This window comes from Haliaeetus albicilla, chromosome 2 (genome assembly GCF_947461875.1).
Source record: "Haliaeetus albicilla chromosome 2, bHalAlb1.1, whole genome shotgun sequence".
Lineage (NCBI taxonomy): Eukaryota > Metazoa > Chordata > Aves > Accipitriformes > Accipitridae > Haliaeetus > Haliaeetus albicilla.
In genome coordinates, this window is record NC_091484.1 from 59837050 (window position 1) to 59857783 (window position 20734).

General features: G+C 36.7%; 1 protein-coding gene across 5 annotated transcripts in view; it reads right to left on the reverse strand.

The window, feature by feature from the left end:
* Positions 1-20734, reverse strand: part of NEBL (nebulette) — a 273670-nt gene that overhangs the window by 25315 nt on the left and 227621 nt on the right. For 3 of the 5 annotated variants that reach the window (XM_069776673.1, XM_069776645.1, XM_069776637.1), the window contains 7 exons: positions 16260-16352; positions 15778-15871; positions 13699-13790; positions 11262-11366; positions 9966-10137; positions 5940-6032; positions 4835-4963 (listed from right to left, as the gene is read on the reverse strand). In XM_069776673.1, the coding sequence (XP_069632774.1) occupies positions 4835-4963; positions 5940-6032; positions 9966-10137; positions 11262-11366; positions 13699-13790; positions 15778-15871; positions 16260-16352 (778 nt within the window). The remainder of the gene's footprint in view (positions 1-4834; positions 4964-5939; positions 6033-9965; positions 10138-11261; positions 11367-13698; positions 13791-15777; positions 15872-16259; positions 16353-20734) is intronic. The other 2 variants (XM_069776653.1, XM_069776663.1) reach the window with 2 other exon arrangements.

The following is a 20734-nucleotide window of genomic DNA, read 5'->3' on the forward strand; positions in this document are numbered from 1 at the left end:
AAAAAAAGTTAAATTCATCTATGGCAGGACATTCATTAAGATCATTTTAAAGTAGAAACCTTCAGACTGAAAGCAAAACTTGGTAACATTAAATAAAATCCTGCTGATTTAAATCAAAGAAAAACAGGAGAGAGCTAAACAGAGAGACAATAAATTGAAAGATAATTAAAGTAAAAACTGAGAGAAGGAAGAATATTAGAAAGTGAAATGAAAACATTCTGCAGTTGAAACAGGGTTGAAGGAAAGCAGCATAAAAGGACTTTGAGAACTAAAACAAAAGGAGGAACCCTACGGAAAACACTTTCACTTGAAGTATAATGAAAACAAAATGTGTACACAAATTGTTGCATAATAGAAGACAAAGAGAGAGAATGAATAAATAACAGTGGAATGAGAATAATAGTGATACTCTTTACTGCAGACAGATCTTCTCATTCCAAACACACTACGAGGAATTCTTCACCTCAAAATGAGTCAAAGACCAATGCAAAACAGAAGTGACAAAAACGGTAGCCCTAGTAGCAGTGCCATGGCTCATCTGCTATCATCTGGCCAGTCATCAGGATGCTCTGTTCTAGTAGTAGACAAATGTGTACAGTCACTTCCCTGCCATCATGGCAAAGCCTGAAATTTGTTCCAGTAGTAGCTGAGTGACCCCTGTAGATACTAGGTCAACTTCCTTAAGGGCAAGCTTCTGCACTCTCAAAGACTTAAATTCTTTGACATTTTAATCCTAAACCAGAATTTCCTCTGCTGGCAGTATTTTGTTCCTTTGCTTACTACAAACAATGGGCCTGAAGAGAAGTATTAATTAACCTTAAAGGTTTACTTGCAGCCTTCACTTTATCTTGCCACTGTCTATACCTGTACACACATAGCTTTGAGCAACTGAGCTTGGTTTCTGTGACTGGCATTGGATCATACACCACAAATTCATTTCCATATCTTACATCGTACCACATATTAACACTCTAGTGTTAAGAAGTCCTTTCCCCGCCTCAGTCTCCGGAGATGGAACTACTGTGAAGAATATATAGAGAAAGTGTTCTAAAACAACAAGCCTTTAAAAAAAAAAAGTCTCCAATACTGTGAACTGGTGCTACTTTCAAGCATTTTTACCCTTGCCTTTGGGGGAACAGAACTACACAAAATGGTCTTGAGCAATGAGGGTATGAGCTAAATGCCATTTTCACTTTCTGAACTAAGTTATTAGCAAAAGACGGTAGATCAATTTTACATGGAGACCTTGAAATAGGAGAAGATATCTTTATAAAAATACATGGTTTAGCACAACTTCTGAGAAACACTGTAGAGACCGTGAATACAAAAAGTCCAAATAGGCAATACCTGTATTCCCTTCTGTCATCAGTCACCGAAAACTCCATAATTATACATAAATGGGAGTTATGTGTAAAAGCAATTCATCTCCTTTGTGGAGTAGATGGTTGAAATACAAATACAACTATCCAAAGTAATGCAATATTGGAACAGGTGTTGAGCCATATGAACCAGATCACCCTCTCCTGGTGCCGGAATGCAAACTAACAGGAGCGGACCTTACTTGTAGGGGAGGAAGAGGAGCAAGACAGTGAGTGTGAAAAGAACTAGGAGAAAAACAGTGTGTACGACTGCACAGAAAATCAGGACAGACAGAAAACATTTTATAAAGAAACTAAAAAAAAAAACCAGCTGAGAAATTTGTCAGACACAATGCGCTCTAGAAAGACCTGAATTGAAAGCAAAGAAACTGTCTCTTTTTTCTTTTCTGTTGTTTTTTTCCCTACAGTGTTCTGTGAAGAAGGAACTGTCTGGTCTGTCTTTATAAACAAAAATAAATCTGACATACATATATCTCAACTTCTCTTTCTGATGAAAATAATCTGAAAAAGCTTCCCAAAAATGACTGAATAGCTCCATGTCTGAGAAGTTGCAACATCAGTGTTAAAAGCAGGATTGAAAGAGAGAAATCATTAGCTTCTGTTCCTCTTTAGCCAAGCTGAAAATAACTATTTGAAAAACAGCTGAGAATTTTGCAAGAACTAATGTGGCATCCAACTGTTTCTGTGAAGTGCTACAGAATGGCTTGCAGGTAAAAAGGAAATCTTTGTATTGGTAGTAATTAATTACAAAGCATTTAGGTAGACTGAGAAGCTCTTAGTGCAATACCTTCTGTCCAGTATGGCAAAAAAATTCAGTGATACCATGAAGTAATAAAGTCAGCCTTGAAAAACACTAACAGGGAGAAGCTGCAAAAAGGACAGACAAAGCTGAAAAGTAATTTCAAAAAGAGAATCAAAATGTAAGTTCATCACTTGCATCAGGCTTGCTGGAAAGCATTAACAGTTGTTTCCTATCCAGTTTTACCTGTAGTAGTCTAAAAGGGAGAACAGGGATTTTCCTGAACTCACATCATGCAAAAATATACTGATTTTTGCAGGGAAAGTTCCCTGGGAGGCACACTTGGCTCAGCTCAACATCATCATCTAAAATAACGGTCAGGGAATCAAATAGGAAGAAGTAATTCTAGTGAACATTAGTAGCCTCCCTGTGATGTTGTTACTGAAATTCCCCAAAGACAAGAGAGAGAGTTATTTAGATCCAAATAAGCCTTTAACATCTGGTATGAAGCCAGGGACCCAGATAAGGGCTGGGAGGGGTGGTTAAGGAACAATTCCATCAGCAGTGGCAGCAGAAGACTTGAATTGTGGGTCAAATATCAGCAAAGGTATCTAGAATAAATTTGCAATTGAACAACATAGAAATATCTGAAAGATCATGAGACAAGGCCAAAGACACTTAGAGGTTGTAAAATTGGTCACAGGTCTGCAACTGTCTCATGTTGGCGTGCCATTAGATTGAACTATTGCCAGTAAAAAACACTGCTAGATCTAAAAGTACAAACCCCATGAGAAACTGCCATGAAATCTCAGCAAAATGCATTTGGTTCTCATTTACTGTGGTATGCCATAAGACATACTGTATAAAGGTCAAAGGCAAACTCATCTTGTGGCTATGTGCTAAACAACGTTTTGGATGGGATGCTGCCGTGAAAAAGGTTGGTATTTTTGACCAAGGATGCTATCTTCTGCTGTTTTCTTCTGAGTGTGTTCACAGAAATGGCATTTTCTTGTAAATCATTAGGATTATGTCAAATTACTTAGCTCTGGAATTTATTTCTCCCTTGCAATGGGAACTGTCTGCAAGTGCTCAAACCCTGGCTAGCCAGCTGGGTCAAAAGCGGAAACAATATCTTGCTAAAATATGTTGATCTTGGCAAGGACCTATTCAACACATCACCACAACAATAGATTTAAATAGAGACACAAAAAGCAAGCTTGCTAGTGCCAAAACAACTGGGAAAATAAAGCCCATTTCCTATTCTCAATATGGCAAGTAATAAAAAATATCTGTTAACAATCAAATCAAGCTGACAAAGCAATGTTAAAATGGCTTGGAACAGAGCCAAAAAAGATCAGAACAGATATAGAGAGACAATATGCACTGGGCTTTGCAGCCCACTTCACATCATCACAGGAAGAGACATAAAACCCAGCATGATGTGCATTATTGCTATCATATATTAAGAGTTGGGCATATAGTTAAAATATCAAATAAAGATGAACAGACATGATATAAGGGATTACAGTTCTGTCAAAGATGGGTGTTTCTTTCTTTGTTCAGAGTTAGTTCTTCAGTCTGAACACTTTCCTCCTCACCTGTTCTTAGTCAGAGCTGCTTGTATGTATTTACATGGCACCTAACACAACGTACACTCCCTAAACATTAGCCACTATAATAACATATTACTCTGGCAAGTGGGAGAACATAAACAGGCACACTGTACAATTAAGATGCCTTAAAAACTTCTAAAAGCATGAGTAATTCAAGGATGCCAGGCAACTAAACGGTAGCAACAGCTTTACTCTTAACACCTTCTTAAAAAAAAAAAATTAGTAACCCTTTTGATAACTTTTTCAATGCACCTTCTTTCACAACTGAGAAGCAGAAATCACTATTTTTTAAAAATACATATTTAGAATGCAATGTTTCTGAATATTTACAATTCATCAGTCAATCTAGCACACACTGTAATGCCATTAGGATGTCTAGACCTTTATTCATCATTTTCATAAATTTTGTTCTAATCTGTGGCATCAAACAGATGCAAGATGTGGTTTTGTACCTAGGAATGCAGGTTCGTCAAAGTATTCTAATATTAATCCATGTTAAACAATATCAGACTATATAAGCTTCCCAGCTGAATATTAACTCTGGTTCCCAAACTGCTGAGAGTATAAGAAAACTTTCATATGTGAGAAAGTTACAAGTTGGTACACTTTTTCTTAGGATGGAAACAGAGAGTCACAAGCACCTGCATAGTTTAATACGGAAAGAAGTACTTCAGTCACTAAAATACTATTATATGCTTGATTTGCTCACCAAAAGCACAAGGTAATTTTTTTTTTTTTTCACTTCAGAGATGTATTTCTTTCAGTTACATTGTGTCTTTCAAGAGAAAAAAAAAAAAAACAGATTCATGTACATTTTGCAAAAAACACAACACACCTGTTAAACATTGTAAATGGGAGTTAGCAGGGCTTTCGGACTGACAGTGTTACCAAAATGGTGAAGGAGAATACACGATAAAGCAATACAGCATGCAAGAAACTGTGCAGTCTTGAGATTTTGCTTTGCTTCCTTAATCAATCAGGCAATAGCTTACATAGTTTCTAATGATTTGTGACTATACAAGCATATGGAGTTAATACAGGCCTGTGAGGTCTCAACACACTGTCGTAGTGTCATTAGTGAAAAAGGTGGGAATAAGGGGTACCTCCTTCATCAGATGGCCTTGTTATCTCACTGCAGTAAGAAAAGGTAGGGTTCGTGTCAGAGCCATCTGATTTATAATCTCCCAAACTGGTAGAATGTAAATACTGCTTACTGTAACGGCTTGCTCTTTCTACAAAGGTAGAAAGAAAGAATATCACAGTAAATAGATGACAGAAGTGCAAAGATGAGCAACCACAAAAACCCCAACACTGCTGACATTAATATTCATACACTGATGGCATTAAAATTAAAGTGAATTGTTCACAATTTTGTATCCATTTTCAACACCATTAGTTCAAAAGGTTGCTTCAAAATCAGATACAACTAAGCATGTTCTCTGCTTTAAAAGAATAGCAGAAATGGAAGGTAGGATTGAGATATGGAAAAAAAAGGGATGAAGATGAAGCATATGAAAATTTCCAGTGGAAAATCAAAATGTTCCTTTATCTCAGCATGCATACAAGTTGATCATACAAGTGCGTCTGGAAATATTGCAGTATGACATTTGAAGGAATATTTGAAGTTCCACTATCAGTAGCAAAGAAATTCATGTGTGGAATTAAATGTTCAAAACAAACACTTCTAGGGGGGAAAAAAAATCGAAAAACTTGTAGAGCCAAAACATTGCTGCCTATTATTGCATTACCTTCTCTCCTTTTCCATCTACCCTTAAATTATGAACACCTTGGAGTTGCAAACAATAGCACAAGGCATACTATCATGTGCCATATAAGCAAAATGTGCATAGAAAATAAATCAATTTCATAAATAGGCCACCTTCTACATCTCTGAAATTTTAGTAAGGTCCAACTATTTGAAAATTCTACTTATAGTGAAGACAAAATAGGTCAATGCTTTTTAAGTGACTGCTTGTAAGTTGTATGAAAAACTGTTGTTTAGGATAAGATTTATTTCACTATTTCTTATCTGCACATGTGATTACAGCTGAAATTCCTATAAAACGCTGCTTTTAACAGTTATATATATATATGAAAACATACTTATAAAACATATGGCTGGCACATTGTCCTGAAAATTTACTGTATCAACTTAGTTTCATAAACATAAAAAGCTGAATTGGGGAAAAGTCAGGATATAAGCAATACCAGAAAGCATATGCAGACTCCTAGACTGAATATTGTCCTCCAGAGGATCAATGTCGAAGATGGAGCCAGGATCTGTGCGCCAAACTTTAAGATCTTTTCCCAAAGCACAGAAATTATAAGACAGACAAACAACAAAGGAAGTAAAAGCATGAAAGGAATGAGTTTTAACAATCAGCAAACAATTTCCTTCATCTAGAAATTAACCAAAAGATCTATATATTCACCTGAAAGGACCGTAAAGCATTAATTTCCTGCTTAAAGGAACTTAGTGCATTCATTTTAAGCATTGACATTATTTTAAGGAGACTTTTTCTCCCAATTTTTGTTTTCCTCTTCTAAATATGACCCTAGTATTTTCTTAAGTCTAAATAAATGGAAACAAGTTAAATATCACATACCAGAGCTCTTTTCCACTAGAAGATCCAAAATGATCAGAGCTACAAGATTATGTCCCCAGTCCACCAACAGCATCCTTATTCCACAGAGATACTGCAGTATATATCCCTATAGCTGACAGCTGGCAGTATACATCTCTACAGCTGACAGAGGCACTACAGGCCCTCCTTTGCATACAGCAGAGATCAAGTCAGCCTAATAAGCAAAATCAGGGGCATAGTTCATCCTACCCAAAATAAACTTCTACAAGTTGCTCAATTCGTATGAAGCATCCATCTTTCTTAATTAATACAAAAAAAGGCCTAGGGTGACAAATTCAGCTGTAGAAAACTACATTGTAGACATCTACAGTTGGGTACAATGAAGCCCACTCTTAACTAGTAATTCCCTTTGTCTTCCAAATATCTAAGTTTCCTGGGACACAGACTTACTGTTGATCCACTACTGAAAAGCATTTTTGGAATTCAATGTATGGATTCAATAACAGTAGTAATCATAAAATCTCCAGCTTTAATTCATACAAGTAAGCTATTAATATCTCTTGAATACACTTGCCTGAACTGGATATTGAAAGAAAAAAAGAGTCAATATGAAATAATTAGTTTCATATCTGAGTTTAAGTTATAATCACAGCAGAAAAGTGAATACAGATTCAACCATGTTTTTAATAAACCTTTAACAAGTAATTACAGTGTTGTACAAGTTAAGAGGAGGCTTATAACAAAAGCAGAAGCAGCTACAGTGTAAATTCTTGATCTACTCACATCAATCTAATATATACAATTCATATCTGCTATGTCTAAAAATATAAAAATAATTTAATCTCTTCAAACCAGTTTAAAATAAAACCTTCATGTAAAGTACAAGCAGTTAAAGCACAAATCTACCAGATCACACCTTTTTACTTGTGGTTTGCTTCTTGGGCAGACCTGTCTGCTAGATTTACTCAATGCATTGGAAGTGGGAAAAATAATTGTCTTCCCAACTTGGTCCTTTTGCTGGTTTCACTGGTATCAAGCTAAATAATGGGTTGGTAGGTAAAGTAGGACTGTGGGGATCCCAAATATGTCATGTTTCAAATTATTAATAGCCTAGAGGCAATGGAAAGAACAGACAGACCTAATAAAATAAATCCCATGGCTTTAGAATACATTCAATTGTATGTACATTATGTGTTATCTACTGCAACTCCCATAAGGTGAGGCATAGTGCTAACTCCTTCTTGACATGATGAATAAAAGCCAATGCAAAATCGTTTGATAAACTATGTGTTAGTCCTAACGGTGATAAATTATGCAACTACATAAAGCACTGACAGGCATGAAAGGGGTGGAGGAACTGGTGAATACCCAACTTCTGTTTGATCATGCCTTAATAAGTAAAAACATAATAAGTACGGCTTTGTGGCAGCATCAGTGCAGCAGCCATTGATTTGTATTGATTTTATCTATCTCTGTAATCTGAAATAACATAGTTAGAATCTTGGCAATTTCTAGCGCCAATCAATTTTAACTTCTTGGTAACTTTTGCCAATTTAAAATATCCTTATACTCACATGAGAATCATGGAGCCTCTTTAGTCACAGATCCAAAGCTCAGTTAGATTAATTCATCTCAATGAGTTTAGAATGGTTTAGCATGGTTAAAACTAGTGCCTATTTTCCAAAGCAGAGGCATTAATTTTAGCAACCAGGCATTTGAAAAAGTTGTTACAGCTTCACCAATAAAAAACCAACCAGATGGACTCTAACACAGAGGTACTTTTCCTAACTGGCTGAACAATTACCAGCTAGGAAAAAACTCAAGGGAGTCATAGTTGTTTTTTTCAGCCTGTGATTTTTTTTTTCTAGCTGCCAAGGACATTCCATGAGCAGGGAGCTCACTGCTTCTTTTTAAACAAGCAGATATTATAATTGCAGTTCACTCTGAAAAAGCATTAGCTGAAATGTCACTGGATATTAGGCTCACAGCTTTGTCATGGCCTCTTTCCTTTAAATAATTGTACTACTTTTCTGTTTTGTGAGCACAGGGAGTTAAGAATTCCTGTGTGTTTTGATACTGGAGTATTTTAAGGTGATAAACAGTACTAATATTTCAGTTACTACAGCTCAAGAATTTCTCTCAGGGATGTTCTTAATCCTAATCTGTTTGTGCTAGCAAGCCTTCAGTTATTGAACACAGGATTGTACACAACTCTTACACAGGGCTACAGCACGTGTGCAATGCAGTACAGAGTACGAGGTCTGAAATGCGCACTAAACAGCATATTGCAAACTGCATATTAAACTGCGATTTTGCAGGAGCTTTTCTCTCTCTCTTTGGCTGCACCGCTTCTAGCTATGCAAGTGAGTTCAAGTGCTTGGGTCTCTACAGACAATGATTTTCTGAACAAGTTGTTGCCCTAGATCCAGAATGTGTGACCCTCTGAGACTTGCATGGTCTTAAAAGCATCAGGTGCTTAAAAGCATCTTCCCCAGGCAGAGCTCTCTAAATACTCACTTTTGAGAAACCCCTTGTGACATAAGGCTGTAGCTACAAACATACAAAAGGAAAGAAATACACTTCTTTATGTGGTGGAGACTCATTTGGAGACTTTAAGGAAAATACTGACGAAGCATTGCCAGGCATGATATAGATATAGTTAACCTTGCTTTAGGCAGGAAGATGGACTATATGACCCACCAAGTAGTCCATTTGACCTGCAATTTCTCTGATTTTTGAGACGTAGACTTAAAATCAACCCTTGCTATTATTACTATGTATGAAGGATTTTAGAGTGCTATCTCACAGCATATTTTTCCTTATGTAGACCATCTGCGGTCTACACTGTTGTAAAGCACAGAAAAACAGAAAAAGGACACGCCAAAAGAAAAGGAAAAGAGAAAAAAATAAAAATGTCAGGTCACCATTTCCTCTGCCATAGAAGACTTGCTAACTTTTAAGAGATTTCAACTATCCGTTTTGATTTTGAAATAGTGTTTATTTTGAATACCCCAAATGACATCTTAATGCAATACTCTGTCTCTACATACAAAACCAACCTGTATTCTACCCCCCGAGTACCTGGTCTTATCTTGGACCATCTTTTAGAACATCACTTTTTGAACACTGGTGTTTGGCTTACCAGAGATATAGTGAGTTATTGATGAATTATAGCTTGAGATATTTTGAAAGCTGTGTGAAATTCTAAAACAAGAAGTAAATGGAGCATGTGCAGCTCTGGAGAAATTGCTGACTGACAGAAGGGGAAACATCAAACTGGTCTGCAACATTTAAACATTGAAATCTTGGAGAATCACAGCTTTAATCATCTCTCTTCTGTGCAAAATGAAGATTATTGCAGATATTTTGGCCTTTCTTGAAGAATCAAAATTCAAACTTGAAATAATAGCAATGACTACCCATATTTGAAAAAAAAATTACAGAGCAAATAACAATGTATCTCCCATTCATTCCCATTATTACTTCACCAGAAGCTGGCATTGAACCAGCAGTTTAACCCAAGTTTCATACTGAGAAAAGAGTGAAAATGAAATCTGGAAGTACTTTTTCATGGTTATAATGGAGAACACAAGCAGAGGCTTTCATCATCCCCAGAGTGTCTTCATAGCAACAGCATTTAACAACTTACCAACAATTATTCCAGGTCTTCTATCCATTTCAACAATATGTGGATGCACACCTTTATATGCTGCATCACTCACAATTTGGGTGTTTTTCCGCACCCGCTCTGTTACAGGATCATCTACCACAGGGGTGAAGCCCCTGCCCTTTGTCTTCTCAAAATCTTCATGGTATTTTACCTAGGAAAACAAGAAGAATTACATTTTTCCCCAAGCTGCAACTGACAGCAAATAGTTATTCTATGCAAGAATGCATAAGCGTGTGTGTTTTATGAGCCACTTATATTATTTGGGTTTTGCATCATAATAGAATTCTTACACACATGAGATAGACTGGATGGCTGGCAAGTCTTTTCTACCTCCCTAACTTGATCTCCTGATATTTTTTTATCATTTTTGCATTTGTTTTCCATTGCCACTGAATTAGGCATTAACTGAAGCAACAAAGCATCATCTTATAGTCACACTGGACAAGAAAAGCCCTCAGGAGGTTATCTGGTCCATTCCCTTCTTCTCTAAGATAGGATAGCTCTCTACTGATGTAGACAACTACATCTGTCAGTAAATTATGTTCCAGCAGTAATAGTTCCAAAGAACTCAAGTATTTTCATTCACTGAGAATTTTGATTATGTACACAGTTTCATACAAAAGGTACTCTTTTGCTCTTTTGTTTTATCATATGCCAGCTGGCTTTAAACTTAAGTTTTCAGAAAGAATTCTACTTATTTTAAGCAGCCTACTTTCCAAAAAAAAAAAAAGAAAGTAAAAACAAGGACATTAGGGAAGAAAGTGTTATATAATCAAGTGTTGGAACAAAACCAGTATTAGTAAGAGTTATAAAGTAGTATCCCTGATTATGCATATTTACTTTTTAAATAGTCTTAATAATCAAAGAATTAAATTGACAAACATTCTCACACAAGCAAATGCACACAAAACAACTCATTCCAAGAACAAAAGTCACGCAGAAACCAGGAACGTGCACAGGCACAAGGTGAAGTGTGTCACCTAATCCAGTCAAACTGTGTGATGCTCAAATGAGGTGTGTACTTTTTTAAAGAAAAAAAAACAAACAAAAGAACAGACATTTAACTGTTAGAAAACTGTTTATTAGTATTTTGAAAATGTTCATTACAGTCATATGCAGTTAGCAAACACTCCCTCAACAGGCATAAGAAGAAAATATTCCTTCCACACTTGAGCAGAGAGTTTCATCAGTTACCTATATTAATGGAAGGCAAATCCAGTGGAAGTCAAGTGCCATTCCTTAGTATACTCTACTTATAGGAAGAAAGTACCCTACCATTGAGATGTTGTTTTGTGCTTCTTTGACATGCCTTAGCTCAGGTGTGTCTAGAAGCACACTACGTCTACCTTTCATCTGCCTCTGATCACTGCTGTACTTGACCTGCAAAACACCAACAACAGCACACATGAAATTTTTGTTTACAGTAGAAAGGGTGGTGAGAATCACACCATGCAATGGTATCTTTTCCAAATCACAATGCCCAACACTTCCCTTGTTTCTTTCTTTACACTCATTTTCTAGTGACTTTTTCCAGAAGGAGGATACAGATGAGCTGGTATATTGGTAAGGCCAAAGGGCACATTTATTCCATCAATCACTTACTCAAAAAAATAGTATTTACCTGAAAGCTGAAACTCTTGACTGTTTAAATGACATAAGTGAAATAATTCATTTATCAACTGAAAAATAAGATAAATAATAAGAAAACACCACTGCGACTTGGACATCTTTAAAACATATTTGTATGGCTGATGATAAGCTCCCTTATTACCCAGACAGACCTAGATTCTGTCCTGTCTGCTTCCAGGTTGGGATTAGCATGAGAACCCATGGGTCCACAGGGAATTCAACTCTTACAAGCAGATTAGTCCTGTGGCAGCCTTCTTACTCCTCTTTGGTAGCTAGTCTTTGCTAGCAGCACAAAAGCAACTTCTGGGACAAATCTGAACACACTGCTTTCAAAGAGAACATTTGGGCTCTGTGTTTTGTGCATCAGTAAGTACAGAACCTCCTATGTCACACGCCTCCTAATTAGCTTCTTTTGTGGCATTTTACAGGCTTGTAAAGATGCAAGGTTAATTATGTGTTAAAAAAAAAAAAAAAAAGGTAAAAACCTCCCCACACTCAGAATTCTAAACCAGTAAAAGTAGTTGGTCCTACTTGTTGGTTCTAGAGTGAATACTCTTACAGTTTCTGCTGGCTGGTTGAATTCTTCTACTAATGGACTCTCTTAGCTCCTACACTGCATTGTAACCTGCATACTGAGTGTTAGTAAATATTTTAGATTTACTTATACATTCATACTCAAAGTACTACCTCTCAAATCAGTTGTGCAAATCTATTTCAACATGCATTTGTGATGTGGGAAACCAATTGAAATTGTCTAACTCTCCTTAAAATTACATATTAGCTAAGCACAACATAGCTATGAAAATATGAGTACTGGTGTCTATGTTTCATAAGTAAGTTTGAAGTAATATACAGAGAAACAGAAATATATGGTACTGCATATTCTTCAAACCCTTCTTAATTAAACAATAAATTTTCTTAGCAAATACATTCAGCTACATATGCTTTTGAATATAAGGCATTTTCTGGACAGAATAATTACAACCAACATAGTTTGGTTTTCATCTACTGCTCATTACCATAGAGGAATATTTATCCCTGTAAATCTTGAGAAACAAAGTGAAGCAGTCACTTGGGAAAAAAAAGCTTGATTTTCAGAAATAAAAAAAATATTTAAAGTCTAGAACTCTTGGGAAGTTTTTCTCTTATTTTTAACTATGCACCTCAAAACTAATTGACTTTGGTAGATATGCATGAGCATTTTAAGAACGTACTTAAGACATATGTAGTTACAAGGTCAGATTCTGTTCCTTTGTCCTTAGACTAATCCTCTGACAAATCCAACCTACTTTACTTTCCCCCCCTACACTCAGTTCTAGAGCGTTCACTACTATTCATTCTCTTCTGCCACCTTGAGACAGTGGCTCTGCATGAAACCTGTTCTATTTGCCATCTGCAGGGGCTTTGTCACTGATACTGTTTCACTGTCGAGGACACAGACTGCAGTGTGACTAGTCTGGTCCTTTACTTCGCCATGCTGGTTTGACTTTTTCTTTGCTTCTTATTAGAACTGCCTGCTGCTTCTTACACCACTATCATGGTGATTTAAAAAAAAAAAGTAAGTATTTCCACAAAAGCCAAGAAAAATATAGTATTTTACTCCTTAGTGTTTAGTAATAGGATCTATTTAGGACTACTCAGCTCTAACATAGCTGGTATGTCACAGAGTGAAATGGATGACTATATGCTTCCATGCTTTAAATCATAAAAAAATGAAATTTGCACTAAAGTTAAATTCTCATTTCCTTTGTTCTTTACTGTAATTTACTCCTGCAATCTAGCAACTAAAACTTGGTAACAAGAGACAAAGATTCTTGAAAGAATGACTGACCTCTACTGATTCTCTCCTTGAAAAATACTGGTGCCAACACAACCACCTACTTTTTTTGCAAGCATAATCAGGCAGGTTTGAGTATTTTTTGTTGCCCATATGTGCAGTGCATGTACTCAAAGGATAAAAAAAATCCGTTTAGTATATGATGCAGTTGGATTTGACACATCAAATCTAAATGGAAAAGCATATCCTTGTTATATTCCTACAATGACTGAAAATCTAAATGACAAAAAGATTCAAACAACTTGCCGAGCTGATATTGTCTTGATTCTTCTTGACTCTCTCTATCTCAGGAGTGACACTCATAGCAGTAGCTTTGCCAGGCTGCTCTCTGTAGTGAACCTATTATTTAACAGAATAAAACGGTACATACTATTTCAGCTAAAGCAATATCACATTGTATTACATTAAAATGTATGATTTAAAAGGTCATCCAGGAAACAACTGAAAAGCTAAAATGCATTTTAAGTTTATTAAAGGTTATAAAACTTGATTTTTGAAGCATAACTTTGAATTTTTTCTGTATAGTTGTCTTATTAATGCATTTGTGTGGATATATACACACATAGGCACACAACATCTTGACATTCACCACACAGGTCTTTGGCAGTATAGAGGGATATCTTATATTTGGAATGGGGTAAGCCACAAATAATGCAGTAAAGTCAAGCAGAGAAAATGAAAAAACTGAATTTCAGCAATGCCCACTGTAAATGTATATTTGTCCAGACATAGAGATTCCATAAGGATACCATCCGTGTTCTAACTTTTATATTCTATATATTCAAAGGTGATTAAACACAGGGGGTGCAATATATCAGACAACTTCCAACTGAATCCAACTGCCTAAATTTCACCATGTGTTTATTTAAATGTACTGTGGAAATATCCCCTCTATTACTTTTTAACAAAATACACTTGTAGCAATGATGAATATACCAAATGCACACTAAAGGATCAGTATCTAAAGAGGATAAAGGATAGGATGTGGCATTGACAGACCAATCAGTCTAATGTTAACCCTGTCCCCAAATACTGGGAAGTCAGATATGGTACACATTTAGTAAATAATTAGAGATTCTTGCATGATTTATGCCAATCCATATAGTTTTATGTAAAATAAACGTTTCCACACAAACTTTTTTTTTTTCAGTAAGCTCTTGGTTTTGTGACAAGGATAACTGTACTGACACATCATGCTTCTAATTTTACAGTGCATTGTGGCATTAACATACATATTGTTCAAGGTATTGTCTTCCCACACAACACAGTTTTGGTCTGTCCATATCAACATATTCCAACTGAAAAATTAAGATTTTATAAAAATGACAGTAAGCTATCAAATGGATTAAACTTGCAAACTAACATTTGTAAGGATAAAATGATTATTCAAGACTTAATGTTTCTAGAAATGTCTGAAGTTGAAGAATCTTCACCCAAAGCTATTCCAGTGACCCGAAAGAGAATTCAATCTTTCCAATGAAATTTGCACAACACAAAAATTGGTGAGAGGTAAACAATGATGTGAGTAGAACAACTACCCAGACAGGTTTGAATCACTTGGGAAAACAGGTTTCTTTGAACAGCGTGCATTTTAGGAGAGCTAAATATAGCAACATAAATGCAGGAATAAATAGCATACACTTAAGTTAGAGGGACAGTATTCTTGAAAATTGTAACTCTAAAATAATTTGAGGAACATGGCAGAAAACACCCCAGGGAAACACTATTTGTAGCCCCAGGAAATACAGCTGCTGATAGCAGTTGCCAGTGAGGAGAATGGCTAGTCTCCCAAAGACTCACTAACAAGGTACAACTTCAGCAAAGCAGGAAGGCAGCAGTGTGTTCCAAAAACCCTTACCTTCTCCCCTGTGCTCCTGCAAAAAGTATGACTTTCTAATGGTTATGTCAGCCATTAAATACTAAACTCTGATAGGAAGGTTACTGAGGAACCAGAAAGAGACAGGTAAGAGAGCTGGAGTTTGAGTAGAACTGTAGCCAATTTTTTACAAAGCAAAGAAAAAAAAAGCTGGAAAAGGGTAGTCTGTTAAAAAAAAAATCTGTCAAGATTTCCTGCAAATATCCAAGACAGAGAGTAAAATTTCAAAACATTGCAGCCATTTCTTTAATCGAATATGTGATGCTTCACATGCCGTTTCCCAAACCAAGCAATGGCTTTTCACAATTGCTTCCTAAAAGAAGGTTTTCATGTAATTCCATTACTAAGTCCACACCTAACTAACGAAAAGGCACAGCTTCTGGAGGCAGAACTTTGTACTCATCCTCTGCACCCAAAAATCATACAAAGTATTAAACGAGAGCAACTTTCCATGCTGACATTCTCTTGATTCCTCTTGACTCTTTCAATCTCAGGGGTGACACTCACAGGCGTAGCTTTGCAGAGCTGTTCTTTGTACTGAACCTAGCAGACAGGGCAGAAGATATTACACCGAGGCTTCCAAGTAACAGAAATACAACAGTGTGTTAGACATCATTGAAGAGCACACTGCATTTGGATGGAAAACACCATTCCTTAATAAACACCCACATCTTTCCACACGATACTTAGTACTCACCCTCTTGCAGTTCTATTTCAGACACAGACAATTGGTATTTCAACAGGAATACTTCACTCTCATTGATGTTAATCAAAGTGCAAGGCTAAGGAGTTATTATTTTACCATTAATTGATTAAATTAGTCTTTGTGGACAAACAAGAACTAGCACAAACAACACAGGCGTATTCACTGAGGCACAAACGTATTTAATACAGCAGAGAGAAGTGTGCAAGCAATGAAAATGGGGCACACATTGCTAATATTCTTCTGGTTTTCCTTAACTCTCCTTAGTTCAGGTGGATCAGAAATAGTTGTTGCATGCTGAATTTCTTCCTTGTATTTAATCTGCACAATAAATATTACAAAATATTAGCAATTTAAAGTAGATACAGACATGCACTACAACACAACAAACATTTTGTAATCTCTCCCTTACACATACTGCACAGCTAGACCACACCTACCAACACTATTGACCTGAAAAGGAACAGTTATATTTAATTTCTGAAACAGGCTGCTAGGGTTTCCAATGCATCTTGTTTGATACAATGCAGCAGAGAGTGCATGTAGCAAGCCTAGTATCCTAAAACTCTTACAGTGGGAATATACATCACATGGGATTGTGGCTATCTTCATGATAATTGGGATGCTGCATATACTACTTGGAGATCTGCATCACTCTGGCAATGACTTGGTCTTGCTATTATCTTGCTACGGAGTCTATCAGTCCATTTCAGAAACCAAACACTTCACCCTTCTTAAAAGGGTGGATGACTTCAAAGTCTCATTCAAGTTCTCTAAAAACACACACAGGCCCATCAGGGACGATGCAGATGTTTGGATGTATGATGCCTTTGAAGATGCTGTCAGATATTTACTGTTGCTTTTGCCACATTTAATCTCTTCTAAACAGCAGTATGTTTGGATATGGTAGACTCCATAATTTGAAAGATGCACAAAACTAGAATTTCTTCAATTATACAGCATAGGTACCAAAACTGGAATTCAACTTATTGAGAAAGAATTGTAAGGTTAGGTGGATGTGGTACTAAAAAGAAAGGCATCATATTTTCTGGTTTTCCATATGCTATCCAAAAGGCTCATCTTGGACAAATCTGTGCATTATCTGTGTCTTACTGTCTGTTACTAAATACCTGTCCAGTATTCAGCACATTCAGCTTCAAATCTCTTATGCCACCATAAATTAAAAATACTTGTAGACCACGCCATCCTTTACAGTGTGTCCTAGTTTCAGCTGGGATAGCATTAATTTTCTTTCTCGTAGCTGGTATAGTGTTATGTTTTGGGGTTCAATATGAGAAGAAAGTTGATAACACACTGATGTTTTCAGTTGTTGCCAAGTAGCATTTTGACTAAGTCAAGGATTTTCCAGCTTCTCATGCCCAGCCAGCAAGAAGGCTGGAGGGGCACAAGAAGTTGGGAGGGGACACAGCCAGGGCAGCTGACCCAAACTGGCCAAAGGGGTATTCCATACCATGTGACATCATGCCCGGTATATAAACTAGGGGGAGCTGGCCTTGGGGGGGGGGGCTCAGGAATTAACTGGGCATAGGTCAGCAGGTGGTGAGCAATTGCATTGTGCATCACTTGTTTTGTATATTCCAATCCTTTTATTATTATTATTGTCATTTTATTATTGTTGTTATCATTATTAGTTTCTTCCTTTCTGTTCTACTAAACTGTTCTTATCTCAACCCAGGAGTTTTACCTTTTTTTTTCCTGATTCTCTCCCCCATCCCACTGTGTGGGGGAGGAGTGAGTGAGCGGCTGCATGGTGCTTAGGTACTGGCTGGGGTTAAACCACGACACAGTGCAGTGATATGGCATGCTTTCTTTTTCTTTACAATGGTAATAAAACACCAAAATTCACGAAACCATTCAAAATTGGGGGGCGGGGGGTACATAATAGGTGGAAACATTTTTCATTAGCAAGACTCAAGGAAGGAAAAGTACTTTAAGAACAAGGGAACAGCATAATGAATCAATTTATACAGTTTTATATTAATGTGGCATACAAAACTTCTGTTAAATACATTTTAAGGCTGCAAAATCAAGGACACAAAAATCAGAAAATTACACAATTAACTTAAATGTAACCTTAGTTTTGCCCCTTGTACAAATATGCTCCATATACAGCTTTTAATATATTTTATACTACTTCACTCTCTTCCTGTTTAAGTGCTTTATAATCTTCTTTATCTATTACCAAAAACTGTTTTTCTCAAGAGAATTCTGCCTCATTCATTACACATAATCAGTGACCCTTACTTAGAGAGTAGTTTGCATGCAGACCATGACTGATGTGGGTTTTTTTTCTTTAACTGCTCTAAGGTCCTGCTTTGATTGCAGAATTACTGATTTCTTCAGGAACTTTTCTATGTTGCTCCTCACTAAAGCATCTGAGTTTTTCACACACACTAATTCACTAATTTTGCAGTGAAATGAGGAAAAAGGGAAGTGTGACAAGGAAGAGTACTATTTTTACTAGAGAGCACAGACAAGTAACAGCTAATCTGGCTACATAATTTTAAAAACCATAGGATTATACAGCACCTGCATCCAATGAGAATTCCCATTGAACTGTAGTTTGCAAAATGGAAAACCAGAGCAGATCCGCCTCTGTGGCAAAGTATAAAATCATACACTTTGGCAATGGATCATCAGGTCTAGACACAGGGACTTGAAGTCAGGTTCTTGCTTTTGAGTATTGACTTAGTGACCTTACTAATACTCCCTAAAGGCACCTCTTGAGGAGGCAATTTCTCATGATTTAAAAAACTAGAAATGTACATTCCTTCGTGTGCCTTCATCTTAAGCCCCTTGTGGTTTGTTTAGATTGACTGCACAAACCCATGAGAACAACCGTAGCTTGCTACCTCCGTGGACACCATCATTAAAGAAAGGGAAAATATTTGACCAAGGGTACCTCAGACACACATTGACAGTGAGGGAGTGATGAGTCTAAACAACCTTGGGTTCTGTTTCAGCTCTTCTGGAAGGAAGCACCTATGCACAGGAGCACATCACTCTGCCCGTCTTTCCCCACACTGGGCCCGTCTGCTTTGACCAAGTCCTTCCACATTTTCAGTTCCTCACTCCTGGCCTTTTTTTTCCAAATCCACTGTACCAAATGTCACTTAGTAGATAATTTTCAACTCTCTTCTCCAAGACATGGTACTTCTGGAGAGTGCCAAATTTTTTTACACAGACAAAACAACTTGTTTTTCTCTAAGCTCATACTTGGAAGCTGCCTTGGCTGAAATTTATAAATAAATAAATAAAACCAAACCAGCCCAAAACACAGAGCAGGAATGGAAAATTTCAGTTCAGACAGTTTAGGACTGGCAGAAGTACTAAGCCACTGGAAAAGGGGGTCTTTTAACAGAGACTATTAGGTAAGCTTAAGAATTGGCAGTGCTACCAATCCTTAAAATGCTTCAAAATGTCCATTGCTTGAGTTTTAATCAGACCCCAGCTCTGTGGTGTTGACTGACATATCACAGGGGTTTCCTCATGGATTTCACACAAATAAAAACACAACTACAATCTTCCCCCAAAAGACTTCTTCCGGGTGCTGTGTCCAGCCCTGCCTGTCCTTCAATATAAACAAGTTTTTAAAAAATTCTTAGTTATTTGTAGCTTCTTGGTTCAGATTCAGTTACAGTCCATGGGTCTGATGTTTGCTTTTAAAGTTCTGTGAGATCTTGACTCCAACTATTTAAGAGGCTGCTGCTTCAAAACTAATCACCACAACAGGTGAGATGAGCTCACCCCCCTTGGCTGTCACCACCTTGTTTTTAGGATTTGAAAACAGACCGTTCTGATCTTTGCCTCCAATATAAGTCATCTGGAAGAATCTGATCACTTTCAGAACATGATGCAATGGACTTTTTTGCATGGTTTGGTTGTACAGTGAGTGTTATTTTGGTTTGGTGTTCTGGGTTTTTTTACACTGCAGATGCGCTTCACATTCCATAGTATCATTTAGCTCAGCAAACAATTTTAAAGCTGTCCTAAGTCCTTCTGGCTAAATTCAAAGATATGTGTAAAATGTTTAAATCTAATGGAGTCAAAATTGGTGTAATTTACCCCTCCCTCTGGGACTCCTGTAAATTACACAATATAATTTCACTCTTACTGCACAATATAATTTCCGTTTTACTGACATATAATTTAAAACTTTCTCGCACATTGCCTTTAAATTTGGCATTCTACACTTTTAATAAATATTATACAAGACTTAAGTAATCTCAAATACACTGCATGTAATAAAATACCTTTTGTAAAATATTAACTCTACACACAGACTAGCAAGGTAAAGGCCATGCTACTTACATCACACTGCTAAACCACTAATGCATTTTGTGTTTCTCTTTATACACTTTTGTTCAAGTGTGTTTACTAGCATACTGATCCACCTTTCATTTTCCCCTCTTCACCACTGTTTAGGATTTCTAAAATAGCAAGAGCACTGTACGCTATTTTTCCATTTCATTTTGAAAGGTATTGAGAAAAAGCATTAGACTACTCCTAATAAGCCTCTGTGTGTGTGTGTACACGCGCGTGTGTGTGTGTGACTACTCTCAAAATAAATGTCTGTGGCAACTGGAAATCAAGTAGGTAACAGAGATTAAGTTTTTGTTTCTAGAACACCAGTACAAATCTGGCTAAAAAAAAAAAAACAAAAACAACATAATTGCACAGGA